This window comes from Triturus cristatus, chromosome 7 (assembly GCF_964204655.1).
Source record: "Triturus cristatus chromosome 7, aTriCri1.1, whole genome shotgun sequence".
In the NCBI taxonomy this organism is placed as follows: domain Eukaryota; kingdom Metazoa; phylum Chordata; class Amphibia; order Caudata; family Salamandridae; genus Triturus; species Triturus cristatus.
Genome location: NC_140590.1, coordinates 367,377,413 through 367,396,371, shown reverse-complemented (window position 1 = coordinate 367,396,371; position 18,959 = coordinate 367,377,413). Strand labels below are relative to the sequence as shown.

Sequence of the window (18,959 nt, the reverse complement as noted above, 5' to 3'; positions counted from 1 at the left end):
CGGTAGGCGTTCCAGGGGCCCCACACCTTCAACCACGCCCCAGGCTTACCCCGCGCCACATACACCACCTTCTCTCGGAACATGCACCAATCCATGTGTTCTTTCCAGGCCGACACTGCCGGGGGCCTCTGGGATCCCCACAGTTGAGCGATGTCACGTTTAGCGATCATATAACCCAGCGTCACCCATCGCGTCTGCGGAACCGAGTAGTCGGTTGGTTCCCACACATTCAGCAGGCATCTCCTTGCTTCAGGCACCAGCACGACATGCGTAACCGCTCGCAGGACCTCATGCACACCACGCCAGAATCGCTCCACCCTCGGACATTCCCACAGAATATGTAAAAAAGTCGCCAATGCACCGCACCCACGCTTACACAGTCCATCCTCGGCATAGCCTATACGCAGAAGCCCTGGCCCCGTCATGTACACCCGGTGAAGTATCTTAAGCTGGACGAAGCGAAGGCGAGCCGGGATGGCCACCTCCTTCGGGGAAGCCACCGCGGAAATCCAGTCCTCGTCGTCCAGCTCCAACCCATCGGCAACCCAAGCCTCGCGGAGCCCAGTCAGTAAGCCCGAGCGGTCATTAATCAACTTCTTGTAGATGAGGGAGATCGTGCTGTCCGGAACGTGGCCATCTAGCACTCTATCCTCCAATGGGGAGGACTCCGGGATGGCGGCCACGTCTGGGAAGACTGAACCCAGAGCGTGACGGACCTGCAGGTATCGAAAGTATTCACTGCCCTGCAGCTGAAACTCCGCCTGCAGTGTCTCAAATGTTTTGAATCCTCCCCTCGTCCAGAGGTCCCCCACTGTACTAATGCCTATCGTGTCCCACCTATCGAAGCCCTTCGAGGTCCATAGGGAGCCCAACCTCTCAGACGCATACAACGGTGACGCCCGGGTCAAACGGTCCTTCCATCCCATAGCTGCATTGGCCGCGTGCCATACTCGCACCATGACACGCGTGGGTCCCGTCAGGCGGGAATCGGGCACGCTAGTGTAGAGCGCTCGATTATAATCGCCACCGGGCAGGAGCATCTTGTCCATTTCAAATGCCGGGTTTAAGGCGGGCCCGTAAAGGCCATGATTAATTGCAGCTAATTGGGAGGCCCAGTAATACTGCTTAATATCCGGGAGGGCAATCCCTCCGTCATACCACGGGAGCGTCAACTTTGCCAGGGCTATACGCGGCCTCCCGTCCCAGAACAGGCGGCGCTGCAAACTCTCCACCTCACGGAAGTAACGCGCCGGGACCAGATCCATCGAGTTCTGGAGAGCATACAAAAAGCGCGGCAAGGACATCATCTTGAACAATGCCGCCCGGCCGAGCGGCGAAAGCGGCAAGCGCCGCCAGCGCGCGACGTCCTCCTTCAAGCGCTGGAGGGGGGGAAGCAAATTCCGCTCGTAGCGGGCCACCGGGTCCAGCGTAATATAGACGCCCAGGTAACGAAACCCCTGCGAGGCAATCTGGATCGAGCAGCCCCGCGGGAGAACAGGAGCCTCCCCGGAAAGCACATAGATACAGGATTTAGCCCAGTTGATGACAAGACCTGAGTTACGGCCGAAGGAGCGCAGAACATCGACCAGGACAATCAGTGATTTACGCGGGGAGGCTAAGTACAACAGGATGTCGTCAGCGTAGAGGGACACGCGGTCCTCATACTCGGGGGTCCAACGGAGACCACGGATAGAAGGGTGCCACCGCAGCCACTCCGCCAGGGGTTCCAAGGCCAGTGCAAACAGGAGCGGCGACAGGGGGCAACCCTGTCGCGTGCCCCGTCCCAGCACGAATGGGGCCGAGACTCGACCATTCACCACCACCTGCGCCAATGGGTCAGAGTACAACAATTTGACCCAGCTGATGAATCCCGGGCCAAATCCAAATTTCGCCAACATCGCCCAGATGTACGGCCACTCGAGCGTGTCAAACGCCATGGTGGCGTCCAAGGACGCCAAGATGGCCGGCTCCCGCACGAATGGAACACGCGCGAGCACCCCGTGCAAGCGCCGCAAGTTAAGAGCCGTGTTGCGATGGGGAATGAAGCCGGACTGGTCTTGGTGGACCAGATCGCCCACCACGCCGACCAGCCGGTTGGCAAGCACCTTGGCGAGGATTTTAGGCTCCGCATTCAAGAGCGAGATCGGCCGATAGGATGTAACCCGGTCTCGCGGTCTCCCCTCCTTGTGGATAACCACGATGGTAGCTAGACGCTGGTCCGGCGGGAGGGAGCCCCGCGAGTGGGCCGCAAGGAACATCGCACGGAGGTGAGGTGCCAGTACATCCGGTCGCAGCTTATACAATTCGATAGGAAGGCCATTCGGGCCCATGGCCTTGCCCGAGGCGACCGAGCGTATGGCGAGGGCGATTTCATCCGAGGTGGGAGCGGCATCCAACGAATCCCTGTCCTCCACTGAAAGCGAGGGCAGCGCGATGGACCCCTAACTTTTATTTGTTTGTGTCTCTTAGCCCATAATAGCATGTTAATGGTTTGACTTGATAGTTATGGTTGACCAAGCCTCTGTTACCTGCCATCACACACCCCAACACTTTTTGGAATGGAATTGTGCATATGTGTTTGATCCATTCGTCCCTTATGCTTGCACCTCAAAGACTCGCTCATGTCTATGCCTTTGGTTGGCCCCTCTGTTTTGCTCACTCTTGTATGCTACTTCAGTTCTGTGTCGGACTTCTCCCATCTCTGAGATTTGTTCCTCCCATTAACATCTGAACTTGTGCTTTTATAGCTTCTGCAGTATGTAGCTGTCTCAAAATATGTTTCTCAGTGCCCTCTTTCTTCTTGTGCATGTCTCCTCTGTATTTTTGCTGTGTTTTTCATTAGCTCTGGGACTATGAGAGCCTTTTCCTCTGCTTTCCACCTCCCTCCCCTCTCCTATATTTGTCTGCTTTCAGGGTCTGTTTTCATAAGGTTTCTATCTTTTTTACTCCGAAAGGCAGGTAAATAATTGCACAAATACTCTTTCTCTCAATTTCTCTGCTTCTCTCTCATTTTCTCTCCGAGGGGGTTGATCTGACCTGTCCTTTCCCCTCCTATTCCAACATGCATCTCAGATCACAAGTTTGTGGAAAAATGGGGCCAGCACCAAGCAACCACTAATCCAAAAAAAGAGTGATTGCATGCCACCTCCGAAATTGAGCAAAAGACACACAATTGATGCACGGAATGCAGAACAAATCAAAACATTCACCCCCAGTCAAGAGGTCTGTGTTAAATCCATCATTCTTTTGCTCACCATGCCACCCCAGTTTCCGCTGAAATTGAGCCTCCTCCACATCACCAGATTCTGACTTTATCCTTGACTTAATGTGGTACCACAGCAGAGAAACAAACATTACATGTATTGAGGCTTCACAATGGCTCTATAGTGTCAGAAATATATGACATGAATATGTTTGGTTGGCATCTGAATTGTAAATTTTATATGTAAGGTAGTCACAAGGCGTTCCCTTACGTGTTCTGTAAACATTTTTATTTCTGGTCACAGTGTTGCATTAAAAAGGTCTGTCAGAAGATTTCGTGGGGCGTGGATCAGAAACTTTGTTTGGCCCACTTGGTGTTTATTCTTTTTTTTATCGGTGCAATGAGCACCTGAGTCTTAACTGAAAATGTCCTCCAGGGAATGAAAAAACGCAGCATTTGGCACCATCTGGATGAGCTGCCATGCAACCAACCCCTAACATTAGCAGGCGTGCTTTAAAAGCTATAAATACATTTATTCTGCAGGAGCAAGGGACAGTGAAGGTGCAGGGACTGGGTCATAAGGTGCCCCTCAGCTCACACTCTTATGATGACCCTCAAGGTATATGCTTCGTTCCATTTGGAAAATCCTAATTATGTCTACATTATTATACTCACACGTCGGAGTGGAAAGACGCACAAGTAACAAACCTTGCTCACGGTGTTTTAACTACTATGCAGTGATTCTTTCTTTTTCTCCTCTTACAATGTCACCTTCTCCCGCACCAGACCTTTGTCCTGTTTGACATATTCCACTGGTGCAAGACTGTTAATATAACTCTCTGGTAAGGCATATACAGTTGTCTTAAGGATGGAAAGCCAACATGTGTGGGATTCTCATGCACGTGCCTTTGAATTCCATAGAAACTGCTCTGCTCCTTTTGTTTGGTGACAACTAATCTGTGGTGCACGTTGAAAAATTGAGTTTACAAGGGCCGTATCTTTTTTGTGCCCCTAAGTGTAACTTAAGTGCACTAAAATGCATAAACAATTGCAGATTTCGCAGCTTGATTTACAGAGAGACCAGAGGATATGTAGGATCTTAAATGTGCTTATAATGACAGAAATTTGGCCAGAATGTGCTTGGTTCATCTAAAGCTGAGGGGACGCCATTCTCAGTGCACTCAAAATCATGTGGCTTTCTGACAGGGCTCCACTTTCGGTGTACTCTTTGGAAAGGATAACTTGTTTCATTTACTCGTGTGTTATATGAATTTGCTTTGAAACATTAGCCCCTCCTTCTTCAGGTAACATTGGAAGAGGAGAAACTGGTACCACCCAAGGAGATTTTGAAGAGCTGTGGATGCAACCGGAAAGAGAAACTTGTGCCTAACCCTAAAACCCTGGAAGATGAAATTCATCGCCAAGTGACATTTGCTGACGAACATGAAGGTACTAGGACACTGTTCTATAAACATGAGATCTGATCCATTTGTTTGTTTTGGGTTCCTAGCTGCTTTAACATTCATAACATGCTGATCTATTTGGATCTCTGTTACAGTGAGAGTTTAGAATGAGGAAAAAATATGCTCAAAATATGTTTGCTGCAAATAGAGATAAGGGACCATCATGTATTGAACCACTTGTTATATGAGAACAAAGAAGAGTTATCAGAATGACTCCAGATCTTGATATAAAGGAATTTGGGGAAATCACATGGAGAATGCCAGGAGGGTCCTGGTTTACAGATTGGCACCACAGAAGAATACTGTAACACATAAAACAAAGGTAGAGGGCCCAGTATAATGAAATCTGTGCTTGAGACTTTTTTGGAAGGAAGCTTTGTGGTAGACAAGATGTTGAGAATGTGTTGGTTTGGAAAAGAAAGTGAAATTGTAGCTGGAAGACCAAGAATGGTTGGGTTGCAGTGCTAAAACAAGACCAATCTGGACAAATTTGCTAGTGAATGTTATGTTGGTATTTCTGTATCACACAATCTTTCTTTAGTATAGTGTTGTTGGTTGTTCTGTTGCCTCAGCATGCAGTTCTGGGGTTTCACTGGAATCTGAATCATCAGGTGATGATATATTCCGAGTATTGTATTCAGTCTGTCTCTGGTTGGGTGATGGTGGGCTTTATCAAGTCGGTCTGGTGTACAGAAGTATTGTATTACCCGTTGTAATAGTGATGGAGAAAAGAGGTGGCTGTATAAGGCGATACTGCAAAACAAATGTCTTTATTCCTGGTGCTCAATTTAGGTTTAAATTTTTTTTTCAGATTTTGACTAATGTGAATTAGCCACACTTCATAGCATAGATTTTTCCTGTACACATTTCTCTAGTTGTAACTAGTAGGTAATAGTGAAAACATGCATATTTTGGGTGCAGTTAAACTGCACTCGCATGATATATTCCCCATTCCGACCTGTACTACAGCTAGGTGCAGTTATGGGTATACATTAGGGTAATTATACCGCAAAGTAAGTCCACGCATCTCAGAATTTGGTATTGTGAATTTTAAGTGGGAAACCCAATACGTAGATGCACATGTTTGACTAATGGAAAGATTTGCATAACCAACGTTGAATGATGCTAAACGAAAATGTTTGAAACCGATTACGTGTGTCTCTAGGGACAGTCAAGCAAGTGAGGACGTCCGAGGTTGATGATATCATCGACTCCACCCCGGAGCTGGAGCTGCAGCCCAGCACGTTGACCTTCAGGTAACTGTACTTGAGTTTGAAGTGAGCACTTAGGTTGGGGCTGTGCTACCTGAGCTAGTGTGGGCCTTTCAAAGGGCCATATTCCATTGTCTGTGAACATTCCTAGATCATAGCCTCTGAAGAACTATAGCCTATGGTCATTTAATGCTTTTTATTCCTGTATTGTAAATGTTAACAATGTGCTAAAGTGTATGGTGACAGTTAAAAAGGCTATATTTATGTTCTGCACCTCAGCACTCCTAAGAAGCGGGGAGATGAGGAGGATGAAGAGACCGGGGAGGAGGAGGAGGAGGAAGAGACCGACAGAAACACGGACTCCTTGTTTGCTGAGGTTTGCGGAGCTAGCCCTGAGTACATTGGGGATATGGACGAAGGAGCTGACCTGCAAGGTATGGGCCTATCTTCTCTTGCAAACATCTATTCTTGTCCTACCATCCCACTCGCCCAGCTCCTCTTGGAAGGAAATCTATTGCCAGGAAGTGTTTGTCAGGATTGCTGTCTTCCAAGATATGTGACTGCATAGACTGCATTTCTACCGTTCAGCTAGCTCTGCCCCTGCTCAGCATTTGCCAGCATGGCACTATCCATGTGGTTCACCTGTGTACAGTGATTCAGACCAGCTAGCCTGGAACAGCTGGAAGGAATCTCTGGAGGAAGACAGGGGGGATATGGGACCACTGGCAGAGAGAGCTTAGAACAAATTGTAAAGTGGGGCCTCCTCCTTGCAAAGGGCCCAGGGACGAAGCATAAAAGAGGGGGAACAGAATAATGGTGCGGGTACGAGGTTGAGATGGCACTGTCTACATTTCTGTTTTGTCAACTGACTTTCATACACTTAAGCTTCAGGTCCTATGCGCGTCGTAGTCTTACTTCATATTCCATTAGGACAAAGCAGTATTTGGGACACATCATGCTTTTGTTCCCACAGTGTTGAATGCACGTCTAAAAAATATGCAGAGCACCTCTTTGTGTACCGCATATATTCCGTAGACACTCCGCTTTTGAGAACCGTTCATGAAGTAATGCACAACTTGGTCAGAGTGTTCTATGGAACCTGTTTGCTGTCATGTGGGGAACCTCCCTCTCTATGCTCTGTTTACCTACCCCCAGGTTGAGAAAAAAACGCACAAGGAGGCATATGATATCGTCATGGTGGCTTCCTTACTTATCGTGAATAAGCTCTATCGATCATCTGCCCCTCCCTTTCCAATCCTCTTCCATCAGCTACACATGTAAAGAATGATTTAATTTCTTTAGGCGTAGAGACCACTTTAACCTTTTAGCAGGTCTCCTGCAATAAAAAACAAGTAAAGGGGCGTGTCAAGGCTCTCCGTCTACTTATCTGTTCAGCTTTCGCTTACATTTGGCTTTCACTCACCACAACATATAACGTGGAGCAATGTGTCCGCTCAATTCAGCCATTGGCTCTACTGCACATTAGTGGTGACATTTTGCCAGATCACATGTGCACATCTGCCTGACAAGAAATGCACTCCAGGTCTGGCATTGTGGGGGCCAATACTTTACTTTTTTCTTTCCAGTCGTAACTTTTTTAAATTTTTTATTTTGTTTAGTCTCCCTGTATTTAAACTATGCCTTTCGGTTACCCGAATGAAAAACCTATTGTACCTTTTAGGAAGGAGTTGCCCTGTTCCATCAAAATTATATGCAATATGTTTTTTTCATACAATTTTTTTATTGAAATCACATGGCGGGCACGTTTAGGCAGCGGCATTTTTTTTTTATTTTATACTTATTTGTGACATATGCTTACTATTGGCTTTGCTGGTGTTTGTTTAAAGCTGGTCTCCTGCTCGAGAGTATGAGAGTATAGGATCAGCAGTGTGTTTTGGAGGCACACATGCCAGGGTGTATTATGTACATAGGAAGGCATAAATAGTACCTGTTACATAAAGTTGTACTGAGCAGCTGTAGAAGCATTTTACTATCTAACCAGTAGGAGACTCTATTCCCGGAGATAAATGTGACTGTTTTTACAATATGGCAACGTTATTAGCCAAAAGTGGGAATGTGCTTAACATTTTGATTTGCGTTTGGGCGAACATTAGTAATCAAGATACAGGTGTTGTATTTTTTTTTTTCATTTTAAAAAGGAAACTAAGCCGTGAATTGTGAATACGTTAACTGGCAAATTCATTCACTCATTTCCTTTATTTCGGGCTCATAAAACCATTTAAGGTGCACAATAAAACATTTCTTCAAAAGTAGCATAAAACATACAAAAGTCATAAAAAAGAAGCATAAAACCATGGAGTGCAGTTTCAGTAAAAAGTAAAAATCCTCAATATAGATCATAAGCAACAAAGTGGTATGGTACTATTCGTATTAATGCAAAGACAATTGCCCACAAACACAATGAGATGATTTCTTTTTAAGCCTGGATGTGGTCATTAGTACATACAAATTATTTTCTGAGGGCGTAATAATATTTTAAAAGAAGCCCAACTCAATGCCCAGAAATCGACTCCAACAACGCAATGTGGCCGCTGGGCAAGCAATGCCCTTACATCTTTTTTTCATTTGCTCTTAATACCTTCAGCCTAATATGTCGTATTGAAGACACATAACTTGAAATTGAAAAAAACAATGCATTCCCTAGTATTTGTTTTACGTACTCTCAAGGAATTATGGCGATCACGAAGACCCAGGAGATGACAGAGGAGTGATCCACTATGAACGCTCATTTGCGTAGGCTCTACAGAAAAATAGATCATGTTCATCATTTTCAGCTTCCCGACAGTCTATAGGACATAAATTGGACACATTTGCTTTTTTATTCAAGAGCAAGTAAAAGAAGCCAGAAGTAAAATCCCTAATCTAAATTTGATAAAAAGTGCATGTAACTTGTTGTCAAAATCCATAAAAGGCTCAAAATCAGGTGCAAATTTAAACGACCGGTAAGAATCTGTGAGAGTACCGGAGGGAAGAACGGATACTTTGGCACTAGAACTAAATTCCAGTAGCATGATTTCAGCTTTGCATGTGCACCTCATGACATTACAGTGGGATGTAACCAAAATTCACTCAGGCCTAGCTTTAGTAGCCAGGTTTTTATGCGTTAGCCAGGGTATTTTGCTAGATGATTGCCCATCTAATAGTTCTTTGAAACTGTCCATGTAGGCAGCCTGGTCCTCAGTTGTCTAAAGATGGATCCAGTATTGAATGGGTTTCAATTCAACAATATCTGAGATTGATGTACTATTTAGATCGTCTTATAGGGAGTGTTGGGGCGCTAGTAGGAAGTCTCAAAAGGGACTTTATAAAGGCGTTTTTGCCTTTTCAAGTGCGTCAAGATTACAATAACCCCACAAATCCACCCCATACAATGCTGCCCCACATGCTTGATCTTGTCTAGCTCAATAACTGGTGAGATAGCAAAGGCGGAAGCCCTATTGGCAAATCTTGTAATGGACCCAATTCTATACTAACTGGAAAATTGTTTTGTTAGATAGTCACACGTTTGTACATTAATGAAAAGTGTAAACTTTGAGTAGTTAAAGCTGATAACTCAATTTTGCAGTATTGGAACAAACCATAGGATTATGTGGGGTTGCTGTAAAACTGCAGATTCCCTGGGCACAGGCCACTCCTTGTGACGTAGCTGCATAGACTCCTCCAATAAGAAAAGCAGCCATAAAGTCTTGCCAGAGTTTTCTATATTCTTCAATCTAATTAATTTATTTCCACATCTTTGATGGTTACTCTCAGTTAAAGTAAAAAAGTGGCATACCTATGCTACACATACAAGAGTGTTGTGGCAACTCTTTGTTTGTATATGGGAGACTGCTTCTGATTCAGCCCATTTAATCTGCCACATACTCTAGAATGCAAGTGGACTGCACCTACTAAAGAAATCTTAATGATTGCAGCAAGTCTACTTGACCTGGTGCTGCCTGTAGTTTATTATGCACCACCCTCTTTCCAGCAGAACTCTCCTCGTCCAAAAACTAGGACTTACATTACCAATATGCCCTTCATCTTGTGTCTGCTTTGCTTGAGCCCTTCTATGCAAATCTATGGTGCATGTTTCTCAAAATCTAATGAGAAATATCAGCAGCAAAGTTTTGGACAGATAAGATTTTTAGGGTGCGTTTTCTTTTTTTTTTTAATCCAGTTGCCTCCCTCTTTGTCTTACAACTCATGGCAATTCCTTTGTTTTTCTAGGTGTCGGAAATACTTTGGATGCTCTCATGTCAGAGAACATACAGCTGAAAGATGCACAGTAAGATTAGATAATATACTTGTGGGGCGATTTTGGGATTTATGATTTTTAATTGCATTTATGTTTTGAAATGAACATTAGTACGTAATATGTATATCTGTATGTGACACTAAAATTCTCCATCTAGTAGGATTGCCACCTGACCACAGTCGGATACTCCGACTCCCACACTCTTTCCCAACTTTTGTGTATATCGCTCCGTACTGGATAGTACCGAAAGCTGAAACAAAGCTACTATGTTGACACTAAAGACGCACACTGACTTATGCCTCACATCTTCAGTTACATTTACTCGACCAACCATGACAACTAAGACACAGTGTAACTTTGCTGTACTTCCATTTTTTTATTTGATTAGCTAAGTTACTAACTTTAATGCCTTTGTAAAATAAGGTTTTATTGCACTTTGTTTGCTATTTTCAGTTGATGTGCAAGACTTTATAATATTTATTTGCATACCTATGCAACTTGCCATTGTGACCCAAATAGAACTAATGAGGTTTCTGCATATGTAAAATGCTTTGTGTCACCAACATGTAATTTGGAGAGAGTTTTTTTTCTTCCAGCCTGCACATCCAATTCTCAGATTAAGGGCACTTTCTGTATGTTTTTTTAAAAACAACAAATTTATTGTTTGAATAATATAAACATCTCAATAATAAAATCGGGTTGCACAACATTAAAATATTAATAGCTATCGAGGAGCGTAAACCTGTTAGATCCGTTATTTCGACAAGAATAGTACAAATGCTGAATCAAGTTATTGTACCAGTCAGTTCAAACACGTACCTCAATTTAACTCTAGCCCTTAATTGACTTGTATAGTCTGCAAAGGACCCTGGGTATTGCCCTGCGCCTATACAAATATGAATAATTTATTAAAACACACGTATATGTGAATTTCCAAATACTTGAGGAGGCCCTCCGGGTCAATTGTGGCAGTCAAAATATGGTACTAAAGTGCTCTAAACGTAATCCATCCTATTGGCTCAAGAATATTTCCGTTTGAAGATTATTATACAAAACCCAAGAGACGATCATAGGTCAACAAATAATCACTTTAAACATTTGGTATGGAGATAAAGTGCCTAGCGCTTGTGCGACTCTAAACATGGCTGCTTGAGCCACTTAAATACCACTACAGTAAAGGTAAAGTATCTGTCTATATTCACTCTGTAGTGCTCTAAACATATTCCATCCTGTAGGCTCAGGAATTTTTATGTTCTCAGATTATTGTCCATCGAGATGATCGTAGGTCATACAACTAATTACTTTAAACATCTGGTATGGAAATAAAGAGCCCTAGTGAGTGTGTGACTCAAAGCAAGGTCACACAAGCCACATCAATACCACTATAAAGATTAAGTGGTCTGTACACATTTGGTCATGTTAACTTACAATCTCCACTTCCTATGTTGTTGGCCAGATCGAGGTGTTCAGTCAAAAATCCAGAGGCTGGAACACTTTAAATATAAGATTAGGTAATAAAGTGGTGAGTGCGTGTAAAGTGCAGTCAGCTCATGGAAAACACGGACATGATTATGCAGTAAAATGGCCTATTCTTAAAGGTTCAAAGAGTACTGCTTTTCTTTTCCAAAACCATGTTTGATGGCATGCTCAGCCTATCCTTATGGGCTGAGGGTCCACACCCCCTCACCTTTTGGCAACTATGAAGAATATCTTTCAGGCTGTGCAAATGTCATCCTGACAGCCACTCTTTATTTTCACGTCAGATAGCTAGGAGCTAGACATTCGCTAAATGCGCAGGCTCCTGGATGCCGTGCTGAATTTTGCTGGGCTGAAGAAGTCACCGCTCCTGTGGGTGTGACATATTAAGCTTGGCAAAGCACCTCGAGGTCCTTCCCCTTGTGACGAGGGGGAGCGTCACTGATTCTCTCGGACCTGGACGCTTCAGTTCTAAGCCCTGAAGTGCCCAGGGTTGAGTGTCAATCGCTGACACCTCATCGCAGAGTGGGGTGGGGATCAGCACTCTCACTGACCCCATCCCACTTTGTGACAAGTGAGAGACTGCTGCCTTCCCTGATTGGCTGACCATAGCCAGCAGTCCTACCCCTCCTGGGACCTCCGAGGCTTGGGACTGCTGCCTTCTCGCATTGGCTGACCTTAGTGCAGTCCCAACCCTCTGGTATCTAAATGGCAGAGCTGTGTAGGCAAGTATTTATTGTTTTTATTTCAAATACCTTTATTAAGACAGTTGCATAGACAAATTGCATTCTAGCACTGAATCAGAGCACCTTGCACATGGACACGATTGAAAGTCGCAGGGAGGACCAGTAGCACAAAATATCATAACACGACAACATTGCAAATGTTGACCAGGCAAGTTTGGACAATAAGCAATCATTGGAAGAAGGCTCACAGGACTCTGGATGGGAGGGGGTGGGTGGAGGGGGTAGGGGAGGGGGGTGGTTGATGAGGACAGACCCCGCTGAGAAGGAGAAGGGCTAGGAGGCCGATAACTATCCAACACCGGCGGCCGCCGCAGGCGGAGTGCCAGCGGGGAGAGCCGGAGAGGGAGCCGGGAGCTGGGGGGGGAACGAGCAAGGAAGTATGACACCAGGGGTCTCCATATGTTAAGTGGGCGAGACCTAGCTGGCATAAGGTTCCAAAAAACCTTTATTTTAATATTGCTCTCCCCTGAGGCGGAAGCCGGGGGATTCTCTCTCTATCCTTTATTTTTAAAACTTGTACCTGCACTTGTACTAGCTGATATTGTCCGTGCATAGGGCAATGATTAGTTCGATGTATTTTTAAATACATTTTGGGTGGCTAAACCTTGGCGCTTACCTTCTATAAATCATCGCGCGCTGCAAAGCGCGACTGCAGCTTTCATCCCCAACAGCGCTGCCCTCTTGGTCGCGGTCACGTGACTTCTCCTACCTCACCCGCCATCTTGAGGAGGGAAGGGCTGCGCTCCAGTCTATCCAGCGCTCCCGCCCTCTTAGACTACTTAAGGGGCGTTTCTTCTACCACCGGCAAAAACCTTTATTTTAATATTGCTCTCCCCTGAGGCGGAAGCCGGGGGATTCTCTCTCTATCCTTTATTTTTAAAACTTGTACCTGCACTTGTACTAGCTGATATTGTCCGTGCATAGGGCAATGATTAGTTTGATGTATTTTTAAATACATTTTGGGTGTCTAAACCTTGGCGCTTACCTTCTATAAATCATCGCGCGCTGCAAAGCGCGACTGCAGCTTTCATCCCCAACAGCGCTGCCCTCTCGGTCGCGGTCACGTGACTTCTCCTACCTCACCCGCCATCTTGAGGAGGGAAGGGCTGCGCTCCAGTCTATCCAGCACTCCCCCCCCCCTTCCCGCCCCCTCGATGTATAAAAGTATAGGCACTTCCCGTCCGCGCAGCGGGCGGGCGCAACGGGCGCGCCAGAGGCGAGCCCGTCTGCGCCCGTCCGCACCGGGCCCAGGGCCACAACCCCTGCCCAAAAGGTATCAGGAGACTTTAAAACATACACCAGCCATAACCTACATGCGCTTCGACTACACAATATTGCCAAATGTTCAAAAATCAAACCCTCAGAGATCCATAAGGATACTGCCATCATTTGCCCTCACTGTTATGACACTATCCCATTAATACTTCCCCAAACTAACGGCTCTTCAACCAAACATGATGTAGGTGCTGTCACTTCCATAGCCCTTATAAATGCTCGCTCACTCGGTAAGCATAGGCAGGAAATATTTGATCTGATAACTGATTTTAAACTCGATATACTGTTTATCACCGAAACATGGACAGATGATACTTCACAGCCAGACTTGGTCATCGCCGTTCCAGAGGGATTTAAAGCCTACTGTCAGGACAGGCCTAAACAAAGAGGGGGTGGGCTGGCCATAATTGCCAGAGATTCACATCCTGTCAGAACGACATCTATTCCATCCACTTCCTGTGAGGCCATGCAATTTGCTATCAACATTTCCCCCCTGTTTAATTTCAAGGGTATACTAATATATCGTCCTCCAGGATCAAAGACGACCTTCCTGTCCAACATAAACACCATGATGGAATCTGTAGCCACAGAAAGTAGCTTCACGGTTCTAGGTGACCTGAACTTTCACTTAGATCTAGGTCACCTTACCGATTCTGCCGCCCTCATTTCTGATCTAGGTACCCTAGGGCTAAAACAACTTGTCACATCCTCTACCCATCAAGCAGGCCACATTTTAGACCCCATCTTTTCTAACCTAGAAGGACTGCAAATCACCAATATTTTGCCTATGCCTTGGACCGACCACTCTGCAATTTTTGCAAATATAGCCACCAATAATCACTGTAATAATAATCCTCAACCTATACCTAAACAATCTTTTAAAGATTGGAAAAATATAAATCAAGAAGATTTGAAGCTCATACTAGAACAAACCCACCCAGTGTTCGCTTCAGACCCCAACTTAGCGCTCCAGCAATTATACGACTGGATGGGCCAGGCAACACACCAATCAGCCCCTTCTAAAGAACACTCTAGTAATAGAGCTAAACCCACCGCACCTTGGTACAATGACAAACTAAGGACACAAAAACAGATAAATCGTAGCAAGGAAAGAACTTGGAGAAAAGACTATGATACTAGTAGTAAATCTGTCTATAAGGAATCCTTAGCACTATACAAAAACATGATAGCGGAAGCAAAAAAAGAATACTACAGTGATCAAATTGAGAAAGCTAAGAACTCCAGCAAACAACTATTATTAATCACCAAAGCATTATCAGGCAATTCCCCAGACCTCACTCCCCCCCCCGTCACAATTTTTGTGTGACTCTCTTGCCTCTTTTTTCTACACTAAAGTAGATGATATCTACCAGGCGTTCTCTTCCAAATCACCTCCGGGTTCAATCTCATCTACCACTCTCCCCCAGCTAACACGTTCCCTTGCTTCCAACCAGTCACCCCGGACCAAATAAAAAATACATTATCTACCATTAAATCAGGTTCACCCCTGGACCCCTGCCCTTTATCTGTACTTAGACCAGTAATGGATGCCATTATACCGGCACTCACGCAGGTTTGCAATTTAATATTGCTGTCGGGCAATTATCCGGACCCTCTCAAAAACACTTTACTAAAACCTCTGCTAAAAAAACCCTCACTGGACAAAAGTGAGTTAAAAAACTATCGACCAATTGCTAGTCTACCCTTCATGGCAAAGATGATTGAAAAAATCATGAATACCCAGATTTCCGAGTTTATTGAAAAACATCAGCTTCTCGACAACACGCAGTTTGGGTTTAGAAAACATCACGGGACAGAGACAGCCTTGATCAAAGCCGCTGATGATATCAGGCTCATCAGGGACCAGGGTGGCACTGCCATACTGGTTCTGCTAGATTTATCAGCGGCTTTCGACACGGTCGACCACAACACCTTGGTCGACCGTGTCCAAGGACTTGGCATCTGCCACACTGCCAAAAACCTAATAGCGTCCTTCCTAGCCAAAAGAACGCAGGCTGTCATTCTGGGACCCTTTCAATCAGCTCAACTCTCTGCTCCCTGCGGAGTTCCTCAAGGCTCATCCCTGAGTCCGACACTTTTCAACATCTATGTGTCGGACCTTGCTAAGACCATCAAAGCACATGGGATGAGCCTAACCTCTTACGCCGACGACACCCAACTAGTGTTGGCGATTAAAGGCGACGGAGAGCAAGTAGCTGAAAAATTTAAGAAAGGGCTCCTAGATATAGGAGACTGGATGGCTACAAACTGCCTAAAGCTAAACTCGGAAAAAACCGAGGTACTCATCTTCGGTCCACTCTCTCCAGCCTGGTCCACCTGTTGGTGGCCAGAGACCTTCGGTACTCCTCCTACGCCCACCTCGAAGGTTAGGAACCTTGGTGTCATCTTTGATGATGGACTAAATTTCATGAACCACGCCAACAAAACAGTATCAACAGCACACTTGAAGTTAAAAATGATCCGGAAAATACGCCCTTTTCTCCCTGACTCTGCCATTAAGACACTGGTTTCTGCCCTGGTCCTCTCATCCCTGGACTATTGCAATGGGCTATTCCTCAATGCTCAAACCAGACTAATTGCAAAACTTCAAACAATACAAAATGCGGCAGCTCGCCTTCTTACCGGCAAAACAAAGTTTGAACCCATTTCCAAAAACATAAAAGATCTTCATTGGCTTACTGTGCAAAAAAGAATTCATTTCAAATCACTCTGCATAGTATTTAAAACAATCAATCATCAAGGACCACATTTTCTGAGAGACCAATTACAATCTTACAAACCCACAAGAGCTTTACGATCAGCCACTCTTAGCCAACTGGTCGTCCCTCGCACCAAAACAGTTACCTGGGGTGACCGACGCTTTTTGGTGGCGGCCCCCAGACTCTGGAACACCTTGCCCCTTAACATCAGACAAAGTGTTACACTGCTTCAGTTCCGCAAACTCTTGAAAACCTGGCTGTTCTCTCATTAACCTCTTTTTCTTTTCTTCCCTCACATCTGTTCAATTAACTGGTTTACCCCCTCACATTTCCGTAGTCAATATTGGTTTTTAGCGCCAAGACGCCTACGGGTATATGCAGCGCTTTACAAATATTAAAAATAAATAAATAAATAAAATTCAGACAGTAGGGTCTGGCAGTGCGATGCGTCCTCGAACCATAGAGCGAATTTGGGTGCAGGTTTGCGGACCCAACACATGTCAACCCTGCGCCACGCAAGGACGAGCAGCATGGCAATAAGGCGGCGGGAAGCGTCCGGGCAGAATTTAACAAAGCCGAGGAGGCAGAGTGGGGGGGGGGGGGTCAGGTTGAACCGACAAGGAAGTGATCTCCGATATAGCGGAACAGACCTCGCGCCAGTAAGCGGAGACCTTGGGGCTCAACCAGGCAAGATGAGCGAAGTCTGCCGCAGGAGCAGAACAGCGTAGACTTCTGTCACTGGGGATAAGCCCCAGTTTGTGCAACTGAACGGGAGTGCGATAGAGTCTGTGCAAGTATTTGAAGTGAATAAGGCGCAAGCGATAATTAGGGGACAGTCGCCTGGTCTGCTTGCAGCAGTAAAGCCAGTCGGCTTGGGAGATCTCTAAACCAAGGTCCACGCCCCAAGTCACACGGGCGCGATCAGTGGAGATAGAGGTGGTTGCCAGCGTGAGGGCGTAAAGTTTGGTTTCCAATTCCCGCGGAGAGGGAGACGAATATAGGAACTCGAGAGCAGTCATCAAGGGAAGAGGCAAAGGGAACGTAGAGTGTAGATCCTTGCAGATTGCCCGTAGCTGATAAAAAAAAAAAAAAAGCAGAGTATCCATGGGGACGGAGTCCTCAGTAGGAGAGTAAAATGTATTTCCCGGGTAGAGATCCGCCACAGTGGTCCGCTTCAAACGAGAGGCATGTTTAACCATACCGGAGGGATGGAGAGGAGGGAAAGCCGGGTAGCGAACTATCGGCATTGAATTTCCTGAGAGGAGAGAGGAACCTGAGAAGCGGCGAAGTCCCTCCCAGGCCCATCGCAGGGTCTCGACCATGTCTATTTCAATACGTGGGAGTTTGGCCGGAGCGAACAGGGCAGTAGTGAGCGGCCATGGGGCAGCAAGATCCGCCTCGACCGCCACGTGCAACTGGAATGGAATTGGGGTGAAGCCAAAAGTGCAAAAAGCTTGCCTGAGCACACATCTCTTAAAGTTTGAAGTCAGGAGCACCGAGACCGCCACTCACCATCGGAAGAGTGAGAATGTCGTACGCGATCTTGGGTTGCTCACCAGCCCAGATGAGCGAGATGATCAACTAATGGACCCTGCGGAAAAAATGGGCAGTGAGGGGAACAGGAATGTTCAGGAATAAATATAAGAATTTTGGGAGGACCACCATTTTGGCAATCGCGATTCGACCAGCCAACGATGGGGGCAACAGGCTCCAGAGTAGCACCTTCGATTCGAGCCAGTTCACTATACCCCCGAAGTTGGCTCTCCAGAGTTCGTCCACATCCCTACTCAACCAGATTCTTGAGGGTGATGGACATATAGAGTGATGTCGTCCGCATACATGGAGACCAAGAGGGCGCGTGCTGCGAACCCGATCCCCCTTCTGGGTGTGGTGTTGCGGGAGTCTAGCTGCAAGTGGTTCCATCTCAATAGCAAATAACATCGGCGAAAGCGGGCACCCCGGGCGGGTACCGCGACTGATAGGGATGGGGGTCAGATATCAGGCCAATTGATCCGGAGGCGGGCGGAGGAAGAGTGTACAGCAGTAAAATTTTCCGAAAAAAACTGGGCTAAAGCCAAGACGCGGAAGGAGAGTAAATAAGAAGGGCCACTCCAAAGGAGCAAAGGCCTTGGTGGCGTTCAGCAGGGCGGCCACAGCAGGGAGCGCTGGATTGATTTGGTGGAGGACGGAGAAGATGGTCCGAAGGTTGTGAGAGGTCGCGCCGCCCGGAATGAAGCCGGTCTGATCTGGGAGAGCGATGGGCGGCATGAGAGGGAGAAGACGCGATGCAAGCAGTTTGGGGAATATTTTGTTATCCTTGTTGATGGATAGAGCGCGATAGGAATCACGGGTCTCAGGTGGTTTGTCAGGCTTTAGGAGCAGAGTCAGCATAGCCTCTCGGAATGAGGGTGGGAATTGGCCGCTCTCGAAGGATTTGTTATACATGGCGGCCAGATGTGGTGCCAGAAGAGGAGTGAAAGTTTTGTAAAAAGCGACGGGCAGACCGTCCAGACCGGGGGCCTTGTCGCCGGGCATGCTATTGATGACGGCCAAGATTTCCTCTTTGGAGAAGGGCTCGTCTAGGTATTCACGATGATAGTTCTCGAGC

The 18,959-nt window shown here is 46.1% G+C and overlaps 1 protein-coding gene across 3 annotated transcripts in view; it reads left to right on the top strand.

Annotated features, from left to right (window-relative positions):
• Positions 1-18,959, top strand: part of LOC146809690 (C-Jun-amino-terminal kinase-interacting protein 4-like) — a 759,065-nt gene that overhangs the window by 220,555 nt on the left and 519,551 nt on the right. For all 3 annotated transcript variants that reach the window (XM_085616533.1, XM_085616532.1, XM_085616534.1), the window contains exons 7-10: positions 4,507-4,651; positions 5,831-5,921; positions 6,156-6,310; positions 10,107-10,164. In XM_085616533.1, coding sequence (XP_085472659.1) covers positions 4,507-4,651; positions 5,831-5,921; positions 6,156-6,310; positions 10,107-10,164 — 449 coding nt within the window. The remainder of the gene's footprint in view (positions 1-4,506; positions 4,652-5,830; positions 5,922-6,155; positions 6,311-10,106; positions 10,165-18,959) is intronic.